At 42.1% G+C, this 10,915-nt stretch overlaps 1 protein-coding gene and 1 long non-coding RNA gene across 4 annotated transcripts in view; one reads left to right on the plus strand and one right to left on the minus strand.

The window, feature by feature from the left end:
• Positions 1-8,069, minus strand: part of LOC137197501 (cullin-9) — a 50,178-nt gene extending 42,109 nt beyond the window's left edge. The window contains exons 1-2 of one of the 3 annotated variants that reach the window (XM_067610957.1): positions 7,880-8,069; positions 4,894-5,592 (exon numbers count right to left, since the gene is read on the minus strand). In XM_067610957.1, coding sequence (XP_067467058.1) covers positions 4,894-5,592; positions 7,880-8,021 — 841 coding nt within the window. In that variant the 5' untranslated portion in view covers positions 8,022-8,069. The remainder of the gene's footprint in view (positions 1-4,893; positions 5,593-7,879) is intronic. The other 2 variants (XM_067610958.1, XM_067610959.1) reach the window with 2 other exon arrangements.
• Positions 6,064-10,214, plus strand: LOC137197503 (uncharacterized). Its single transcript, XR_010931445.1, has 3 exons — positions 6,064-7,310; positions 7,691-7,864; positions 9,724-10,214. It is a non-coding gene; the product is annotated as an uncharacterized lncRNA (long non-coding RNA).
• Positions 10,215-10,915: the final 701 nt, after the last annotated feature.

A 10,915-nucleotide genomic window follows, 5' to 3' on the forward strand; every position in this document is an offset into this window, starting at 1 on the left:
AGGAGATGGGAGGAGACGGGAGGAGACAGGAGAAGACAGGAGGAGACAGCAGGAGACGGGAGGAGACAGGAGAAGACAGGAGGAGACGGGAGGAGACAGGAGGAGACAGCAGGAGACGGGAGGAGACAGGAAGAGACGGGAGGAGACGGGAGGAGACAGCAGGAGACAGCAGGAGACGGGAGACAGGAGGAGACGGGAGGAGACAGGAGACAGGAGACGGGAGGAGACGGGAGGAGACAGCAGGAGACGGGAGGAGATGGGAGGAGACAGGAGACAGCAGGAGACACGAGGAGACGGGAGGAGATGGGAGACGGGAGGAGATGGGAGACGGGAGGAGACAGGAGGAGACAGGAGGAGACGGGAGGAGACGGGAGGAGACAGTCAGTATATAAATGTCTTATTAAACAGAGTAACAGGAGCATCAGTGTATTTTACTGACTGAGATTCTTTTATTTTTTATGTCTTATATATATTATATATATTGTATATATTATATATATATTATATTATATATATTGTATATATTATATTTTATATTTCATATATTATATATTATATATTATATGTATGATCAGCTGCTGCAGTAGAAACAGTTCAAACACACGTCAAGAAGAAGAAAACACTGAAACTGTTGAGAAGAAGCTTCATAAATATGGATGATAGTTAAATATGAAATATATCAACATTCACAGGATCATCCAACTTCCTGCAGTTGTTGCTTCACTGTTTGGGTTCATTGTTTATCAGTTGTTGTGGACTGTTGTTGTTGTTGTTGTTGTTGTTGTTGTTGTTGTACATTGAATATAATATAACGTCAGCGGTCGTCAGTGATCAGTCTGATACATCCAGACCTGATCTCTCCTCCACTTTGGTTCAACATGTTCACTCAGCTGAGGTCAACAGTCAGGAGCAGCCACGCCCCCCGTAGGAGCAGCCACGCCCCCCGTAGGAGCAGTCACGCCCCCATAGGAGCAGCCACGCCCCCACCGAAGCAGCCACGCCCCCCGCAGGAGCAGAGCTGAAACTACACCTGCTGAAGAGCCGACAGACAGTTGAGTCACTGTGCTGGACTGGTGTGACTGGTGTGAGTGTGGAACCAGCGTGAAGCAGCAGCATGGACTCTGAGCAGCTCGTGGAGGAAAACATGAAGCATCGTCTGAGGAATCAAACGTTTCTCTTAATCAACCGCAGTCCATTAACTGGGCTTTTTATAGAAAGACATGCAGAGTGAGAGCTCCTCCTCCCCCGCGGCCCTGATGACTCATGGGAAAAACTCTCAGCTGCTCCCCGCCCAGGAGTTGCTCCACATGTGACCAAAAAACCAACAAGAAAAATATAAAATGTGTTGCAGCAGCAGCAGGAGGAGAAGAAGAAGAAGAAGAAGAAGAAAAGCAGCAAACTGTGTCTGATCACTGATTTAACTAGTTCAAAAACTCTGTTTATGAGACTATTATATATATTATTATATATATTATTATATATTCTATTATGTATATTATTATATATATTATTATATATATTATTATATATATATTATATATATTGTTATATATCGTGTGTGTCAACTATTAGAAAATCAAAGACATATCTGATGTGAATGATTCCATTTCAGATTTATGATTAATTATTAATATGTGTATTTATTCTCACCATGAAAACATTTATTTAAAAAAAAAAAACGATTGTTTTTATTATTGATTAATGTAAAGATGATTTTCTCAATCGATCAATCGCTTCTTGGTCTATGAAGCATCAGTCTGGAGTTGTGGGTCAGCTGATGTATCACATGTCAACTCTGACACACAGATGTTCACTTATCTGTCATTAATCAATCAATCAATCATCAGAGTAGTTATGGATTATTGATTGGTTCTGAAGGTCTGAAGAAACGACTGACAAGTGAAACTAACAGAAACAATCAGATTAAATCTGATCCTAATCAATAAATCAAACATTTCCTCAGTGAGCAAACCTGAGATTCACTGAGCTTCAGAATGATCGATCAATAAAAACCTTTGACTGAACTCAACACGTCTGACAAGAGAGTTATTGATCTGATGACTGACAGCGAGCTGCAGCTGGAATTGATCAATTATTATTATTATTGTTATTATTGTTATTATTGTTATTATTATTATTATTATCAGCTGATGATGTCACAGCAACATAATCAGGCTGCATTCAGAGATAATTATACTTTTACTCATTTATTTATTTATTACTTCCTTTTTATCACCCTTTTATAATTAATTACTCACACACACACACACACACACACACACAAACACACACTCCCAGCAGCGATCACTGTCTGGCATTATTATCATTATAATTATTATTATTGTTGTTGTTATTAATATGAACACTATTATAGTGATATTATTTGTTTGTTTAGTTCTCGTCATGTTTCTGTCTTGATAAATAAAAACAGCAGGCTGATTAACAGACTTCATCATGTTCATTGTGTCTCGTCCGACCTTCATCACTCACTGAAACATCATCATCATCATCATCATCGTCTCACGTTTCAGTGAGCGAGACGGTGTCAGATTATTTCAAAATAACAACAAAAACTATGAAAACGAGACTAAAACTAAATAAAATGTTGAAATTTAAACCTGTGAGTGAAACGTGTTTCTGGGTTGTTTGTAGCATCGATGTTGCTACGCTAGCAGGTTTCTGTTTGTTTACTGCAGGAACACAGCAAGTCGAACGAGGCGTCACATGACGAGGAGAAACTGTTCTCGACCAATCACACGCAAGCTAACAGATACTGAACGAAAGGCCGACGTCAGCAAACTGTTTTCTCTTTTTGTTACAAGCTCACATGCAGCCTCACTCATTCACTCATTCATCCATTCACTCACTCATTCACTCACTCATTCACTCACTCATCCATTCACTCACTCATCAATTAACTCATCCATTCATTCATTCATTCATTCATTCACTCATCCATTAAGTCATTCATTTATTCATTCACCCATCCATTCACTCACTCATTCACTCACTCATTCACTCACTCATCAATTAACTCATCCATTCATTCATTCATTCATTCATTCACTCATCCATTCATCCTGCTGTGACTGAACCCAAACACAGACCTTCAGTCAACTCAGTGAGTAAATGTTGTTTATGTTGTGGAAACGTTGAAATCAAGTTCGTCACTGCAGACGTTCATTAGGTTTAACAGATCAATAAGACTGTGATACATCGATCAATAAGACTGTGATACATCGATCAATAAGACTGTGATACACTGATCAATAAGACTGTGATACATCGATCAATAAGACTGTGATACACCGATCAATAAGACTGTGATACACTGATCAAATGAACTGAGCTACTGGTGTGAATGTAAACTGGTGTGAATGTAAACTGGTGTGAATGGAAACTGGCGTGAATGGAAACTGGCGTGAATGGAAACTGGCGTGAATGTAAACTGGCGTGAATGTTAACTGGCGTGAATGTTAACTGGTGTGAATGTAAACTGGTGTGAATGTAAACTGGCGTGAATGTAAACTGGCGTGAATGTTAACTGGCGTGAATGTAAACTGGCGTGAATGTAAACTGGCGTGAATGTTAACTGGCGTGAATGTTAACTGGTGTGAATGTAAACTGGTGTGAATGTTAACTGGCGTGAATGTTAACTGGCGTGAATGTAAACTGGCGTGAATGTAAACTGGCGTGAATGTAAACTGGCGTGAATGTAAACTGGTGTGAATGTAAACTGGTGTGAATGCAAACTGGTGTGAATGTTAACTGGCGTGAATGTTAACTGGCGTGAATGTTAACTGGTGTGAATGTAAACTGGTGTGAATGTAAACTGGTGTGAATGTTAACTGGCGTGAATGTTAACTGGTGTGAATGTAAACTGGTGTGAATGTAAACTGGTATGTGAATGTAAACTGGTGTGAATGTAAACTGGTATGTGAATGTAAACTGGTGTGAATGTTAACTGGCGTGAATGTTAACTGGCGTGAATGTTAACTGGCGTGAATGTAAACTGGCGTGAATGTAAACTGGCGTGAATGTAAACTGGTATGTGAATGTAAACTGGTGTGAATGTAAACTGGCGTGAATGTTAACTGGCGTGAATGTAAACTGGCGTGAATGTTAACTGGTGTGAATGTTAACTGGTGTGAATGTTAACTGGCGTGAATGTAAACTGGCGTGAATGTTAACTGGCGTGAATGTTAACTGGCGTGAATGTAAACTGGCGTGAATGTAAACTGGCGTGAATGTTAACTGGCGTGAATGTTAACTGGCGTGAATGTAAACTGGCGTGAATGTTAACTGGCGTGAATGTTAACTGGCGTGAATGTAAACTGGTGTGAATGTAAACTGGTATGTGAATGTAAACTGGTGTGAATGTAAACTGGTGTGAATGTCAACTGGTGTGAATGTCAACTGGTGTGAATGTAAACTGGTATGTGAATGTAAACTGGCGTGAATGTAAACTGGCGTGAATGTTAACTGCTGTGAATGTAAACTGGTGTGAATGTAAACTGGCGTGAATGTAAACTGGTGTGAATGTAAACTGGCGTGAATGTAAACTGGTGTGAATGTTCACTGGTGTGAATGTAAAGTGGTGTGAATGTAAACTGGTGGGAATCAGCTTTAATGTGTCTCCAGTCGGTTTAACTCTCCATTAATCAATCATTGATCATGTGATCAATAGAAACTGGAGAGATCAGCGTTCAGTGTTTTGTCCTTTGAGCTTCTGTTGATCAACTAATCAATTAATCGTTGCGGCTCTCAGTCAGTGAACTGCTGACAGGGCCTGAAGCATCGGTGCCGTTGCTATGGTTACCTGCAGTTACTACACCTGGAGCAGACGTTGAACACCTGCCAGCCAATCACAGAGCAGTATTAAGTCTGAGTTACCTGCATCATGTGACGCCAGCGCTCGCAGCATCTTCCCGGCGCTGCGTCTGGTCTGCGTCTCCTTGTTGCACAGCAGCTCCATCAGCAGGTTGAGGGCGCCGGTCTCCTTGAAGACGCCGACCAGCGAGCCGATGCTGGCGTAGGCGCTCAGCACGTGGATGGTGTGCGTGATGCTGATGGAGAAGTCGCTCTTCTTGGCCATCTGCTTCCTGGCGCGGCGCACCAGGTTCTTCACGTCCTCCTTCATGTCCGACAGCTCCACCTCGTCGAAGGTGACGTCTGTCGGGAACTCGCCGCCGCTCCTCTCGCCGCCATCTGCCGACTCGCCGCCCTGCTGTTTCTCCTGTGGCTGCAGGGGGCGCTGTGAGTCTGTTTTCCTCTTGCCCAGCAGGGTGGGGCAGTTGGCGTACACGTCCTCCGTCGACATCCACATCAGGATGTTCTCCGGTTTGGTCTCGCCTGACGTCGAGCCGCCGGACCCGCCCACCCCGGAGCCGCCGCCGCCCGTCCCGCTCGCCTCGCCGCCGTTGCTCCCGGAGCTGGAGCCGTCATCGATGGTGATGAGGCACCAGCGAATCAGGTACTCCGTCTGGCCGTCATGGGTGCGGCGCTGGCGGATCAGCTCCTCAGGATATGCCTGCAGCCTCGGGCCAAGCTGGACCAGCAGGTTCCCATTGCGGCGTTCGCCCACCATGGTCACTGAGGAGACAGCAGAGGGTCACATGACGCGTCACATGACATTCAATAATTATCATTTTAATCGCTCCTTTTGTTTGAGAAGTAAGAAGAGCTCATTAACATTTGTTAATAATTTAAATAAACTGACTTTTTTTAAAAACAATCCAATTTCCTTGTTTATTCAATATTCATGTTTTTACTACATTTCCCATAAGCCCACAGACCTCGTGGAGAGCGCTGTAGCAGAGCAGCACAGACTTCAGCTAAAAAGTTATAAAATTTACTTTATAAAAGTGTTGAGGAGCATCACAGAAACACATGAAAACAAGTTTCAGTGAGTTCATGTTTATGGGAGTTGTAGTTTTTTTGTACACCAGATGAAACATCATTACATCATTACAGAAGCTGGTGGAACAGAGGCTACACAGGAAGTGATGTCATGACTTTGGCTCGACATAAACCAACTTTTCAGGACAGTTTTAACGACGGCTATAAAAACTTTGTGTTAGTCCTGTTCTTCATGAATTTCATTAAGCTGATGATTCATTACCCAGTCTGATGACGGGACCAGACTTTAGAGATGATCACTGTGATCATTAGGCGATCAATGAGTCATAAAAACATGACAGTGACTTGGCTGAGAGACACAACACACTGGAGCCCGACCAATCAGAGCTCAGCTTTTTCAGAACTTCAGTAACATGCAGCAACTACTTTTTCTCTAATCTTTGATTTCTGCTGAAATATTGGATCATTTGAACATTTATTGAAATGAAAGCATGTGAGAAGTTTAGAGGGAAAAATCACTATTTGGTGGAGCTGTTAACAACTCATAGACATGTGAAATGTGACCCCGACTACACACTGCTTTTTGTAAGACGTCAAAAGACAAAAAGGTTGGAAACCACTGGTTTCATCTTTAACAATGTGTTGTATTTTAAAAGCTTGTTATATTATCCATTGTGTCAAATCTTCATCTGAAAAGTAACTAAAGCTGTCAAATAAATGTAGTGGAGTAGAAAGTACAATATTTCCCTCTGAAATGTAGAAAGTAGCATCACATGGAAATACTCAAGTAAAGAACAAGTGCCTCAACAATGTACTTGAGTAAATGTACTTAATTACTCTCCACCGCTGTCTCGGGATGATTTAATATTATTTTCCCGAAGATAAAAACCTTGATGAGCTTATTTTCGGTTTGCAGGCAGCTTCCTCTTTCTGGAGCTGCCACGGTTTCTTTCCTGTGAAGCTGGATATCACATGTGCCGCTGGGCGTGTGTTAGCTTACACAGGGGTCCGTCTAATAACTGGACCAACTCTCACTGACCACTCAGTGTGTGCGAACAAGTCAGCCCAAACCACGCACAGGGAGAAATGACGTGAACACACCTTTATTTAATAAGCACTTATGTAAACACTGCTGACAATAAGTAGCTGTTATTGAGGTAGTCGACTTGCTATCGGTTATTTCTAGCAAAGTTCCAGATAATAGCCAAATCCTTGAAGATAAAACGTTGGCTAACGTCAGCAGTCGGTCCTGTGCTGAGTTAAAGTTGGCAGATGATGTTCATACACTTTAATAAAACACCTGTATCCGTGTCTCGGGAGCTGGTCGGTTAGATACGTCACATAATCTACGTGTCTTCTGGTTATTAAGTGGTTCGTTAGCTAGCCGTATCCACGCCGCGCTTCGCACAGCGCGTCACACCAAACTCCGTTTCAAACTGCTCAGATTTAAGGTGACGTTGCTTGTGGGCCAAGTTTAATTCAAGTTTAAACATTATTCAAGGCCATAATGTGTTTTTACAGAATATTCTGGTAAATTCGGCGCGTAGATACAGACAGAAACTGTCCTTCCAGACACGGAAACCACCTCACTTTCACCCCCTGCAGTCTGACGCTCACTGACGTTATTTACGTTAGTGGGACAATAATGTTGGAATACCGAGCAAAACAGTCTTAAAAGTTAATTTTTTATTCTATTATGTGCTGTTAGATTGAGTTCATGTATACAGACTAGAAGAGTGTCCCGTACACTCATAATGTTTAGGTTGAATTAAAGTAGCGCTGCGTTAAATTAGCAGATTTCTGAATGGAGTCTGGTGTGTTATTCTCTCAGCGGGGCTCGTCTCGGAGTTAACGGTGTGTTCAGTAACTAAGGATGTCAGGACCCGCTCCGGCCCGGAGAGGCGGCACCGCAGCCCGGCGGGCCTGTCCGGCTCCCCGCCCGGGCCTGTCCGGCTCCCCGCCCGGGTCAGCACCCGCTCCGGCCCGGAGAAGCGGCTCCGCTCAGGTGAGTCCGGCTTACCTGCCGCGTCACAGACTTTCCCCTTCGTGTCTGTCTGGCCCCTCAAGCGCTGTTTTCTCTTCCGCCCTAACGTGTCGTTTCCCAGCCTGCTGGTGTTTGTTTTGTCGTTATCCACCGGAGGACCGGACTGCAGGATGCGCATTTGCGCACTGTAACAGGAACAGCATCACAGGCGACTTCTTCTACGTTTACTTTTAATTTTTCTTCTTCTTCGTGTTTATCACAGGTCGCAAACCAGCGTGAAGGTGCACACCGCCACCTGCTGCACCAGAGTGTAGATTCACGACATTACTGAGGTTTTATTTAAAGATGCCTCCTCATATGTCTGACAGACCTGTCAACTCTCCCGTTATTCCCGGGTTTCTCCCGCTGTGTGTTTTCCCGGTAAATCTCTCGTATTTCCCTTTTTATTATATAGTTAGTATACAGTATACAGACTGTAGTGGAGAAGAAACGCACATAAATTCGGTTTATCCATTTATCTAATTCTGAAACATCATGAATGCAAACTTTCATCACTTTAGCTCAGACACCTTATTTTTTTCCCCCAACCCTCATTCCCGCCCTACTCTGCCTCTGATTGGCTAAGTGGTACTCGCTGCCCTCCAGGCGTCTTGTGATTGGATGTAAATTGCCATTACGTCACATGCACGACAGCTGTTAAAGTGATCAATACACTGTAAAAAAAAAAAAAAAAAAAAAGTTATTTCACATAAATTTACTGTATTATTTTACAGTTTTTTTTTTGTTTTTTCTACATTAAGTGTAAATGCCATAAAAACACAGTAAATTAAACAGCAATAAACACAGGAAGACGATGATGAAATAATAGTGTGTAGATTAAAAAAAACAGTATTTCACAGAGAATCACTTCATAATGAAAAACAATCAAACATCGTCAGTCTTCATTTTAAAAGCTGCTATAAATGAAGGTTATCAATTTACTAATAGAGAACATTTAACAACGAACAGCTGATCAAAGTGTTTTACAGAGACTGAGACATTCAATAAAACACAGACATGGTTATGAGGATCGAGAGGAAAATTAATAACAGTGATGAATAAAATAAGTCAAAATGTGATCAGCAGCACAGAGAACGAATGATCAATAGATAAACAGATTGACCCTTCACATCTTCATGATGATGATTAAAAGTTAACTAACATCCAGTTATTACACATAATAATTCTTACTTTATAATATCAACATTTAGTTAAAAAATCTTTCAGACTTCAACATGTTTGAACTCTTACAATAAAACAAACAGGAAGCAAAGTCCAGCTGATCTTTAAAGGAAAGTTTCACAAAACAAGTTTTAAACCAACAGTCAGTGTGTTTCTTGCTGTAATCATTCCTCCTGTTCATACTGACCATTAGAAGATCCCTTCATAATGACCTTACAATGGAAGTGATGGAGGACAAAATCCACAGTCTGAAGCTAATATGAAGCTTCAGCGTCCAAATGAGTCAAATCAAGTAGATATCTTTCAACGTTACAGTCTTTTTAGTGCCAAAGTCCCTCTTTTTGTTACTATACTTCCACCTGCAGCTCAACAGGGAAACACTGTCCGAGGAAACACAAAGAGGGAATTTGATGCTAAAAAGACTGTAAATGTGTCAGATATCCACTTGATATGACTAACTCAGACTGCTGAAGCTGAATAGAAGCTTCACACAGACTTTTAAATGCATTGAAAACACATTTGAAGGATCTTTTAATATCCAGTATGAACAGGAGGAATGATTACAGACACCTGACTGCTGGTTTAACACACTGGGAACACTGGGAACACTGGGGAACTGGTCCTTTAAACTCTGTAACTGTCTGCATTCATCTCTCCAGACCAGCAGGAGGCGCCAAGGATTCATCATCAGACTTTACTGCACTGGAGCTGAACTGGAAATAAACATAAATCCCAGTATAGATTAAAAGAAAAAAGAGAAATGTACATATTTGATTGATCTTTGATTGATTTTCATGCAATGAGATGAAACAATTGGATAAAACCAACATTTACAACAGCTGAAGTCTCTTATAGTTTTGGGAAACAGAACATCTTCCTCTCATCAGCTGCGGGTCTCCGTACACGGCAGTAAAAATGATTGGTTGATTAATTGATTAATCAAATGAGAGAAAATGAATCTCCGACATCATCTGCCTCCAGCTTCTTTCTGATAAACTCTCAGACTAAACAAGACATTTGAAGACGTCGCCATGGACTCATATTCATATATATTATATTATTTATATTCTTATGTATGTTCTTATATTTTATAGACAAAACAAATAATTGATTTAATGAGAAAATGATGTGCAGATTAATCGATAATGAAAGTATTGCTAACTCTTTTCCTGTATGTGGTTCTGAGTGAAACATGTGAACATCTGTTGGATTATGATGAAGGTTTGATCACATGATCATGATTGATCAGAGGATCAATTATAAGTTTGATCCCGACTGTTCATGTGAAGACATCCAATCACAGCAGCGTTCACTCACAGCTCAAATAAATCAATAAATCAATAAATGGAAAGAAGAATCGTCATTTTCTCTGTTAGCAGCTTCTGATACCTGAATATTTACTAGTTTCCAGTTTTACACCATAATAAAAACTCAACATGTTATAAAACATCTGAAAATGTTTTATCACCAACGAGCTCAATAGAAACTAAAACTATTAAAGTCTTCAGACAGAGTCCCTCTTCAAGACAGGGACCGGGACCAGGACCAGGACTGGGACCAGGACCAGGACTGGGACCAGGACCGGGACCAGGACCAGGACCGGGACCAGGACCAGGACCAGGACTTGGACCGGGACCAGGACCGAGACCGGGACCAGGACCAAGACAGGGACTGGGACCAGGACCAAGACAAGGACCGGGACCAGGATCAAGACCGGGACCAGGACCGGCACCAAGACCAGGACCAGGACCAAGACCGGGACCGGGACCAGGACCAAGACCGGGACCAGGACCGGGACCAGGACTGGCACCAAGACCAGGACCAGGACCAGGACCAAGACCGGGACCAGGA

The sequence above is a fragment of the Thunnus thynnus genome, chromosome 14 (genome assembly GCF_963924715.1).
Source record: "Thunnus thynnus chromosome 14, fThuThy2.1, whole genome shotgun sequence".
In the NCBI taxonomy this organism is placed as follows: Eukaryota; Metazoa; Chordata; class Actinopteri; order Scombriformes; family Scombridae; genus Thunnus; species Thunnus thynnus.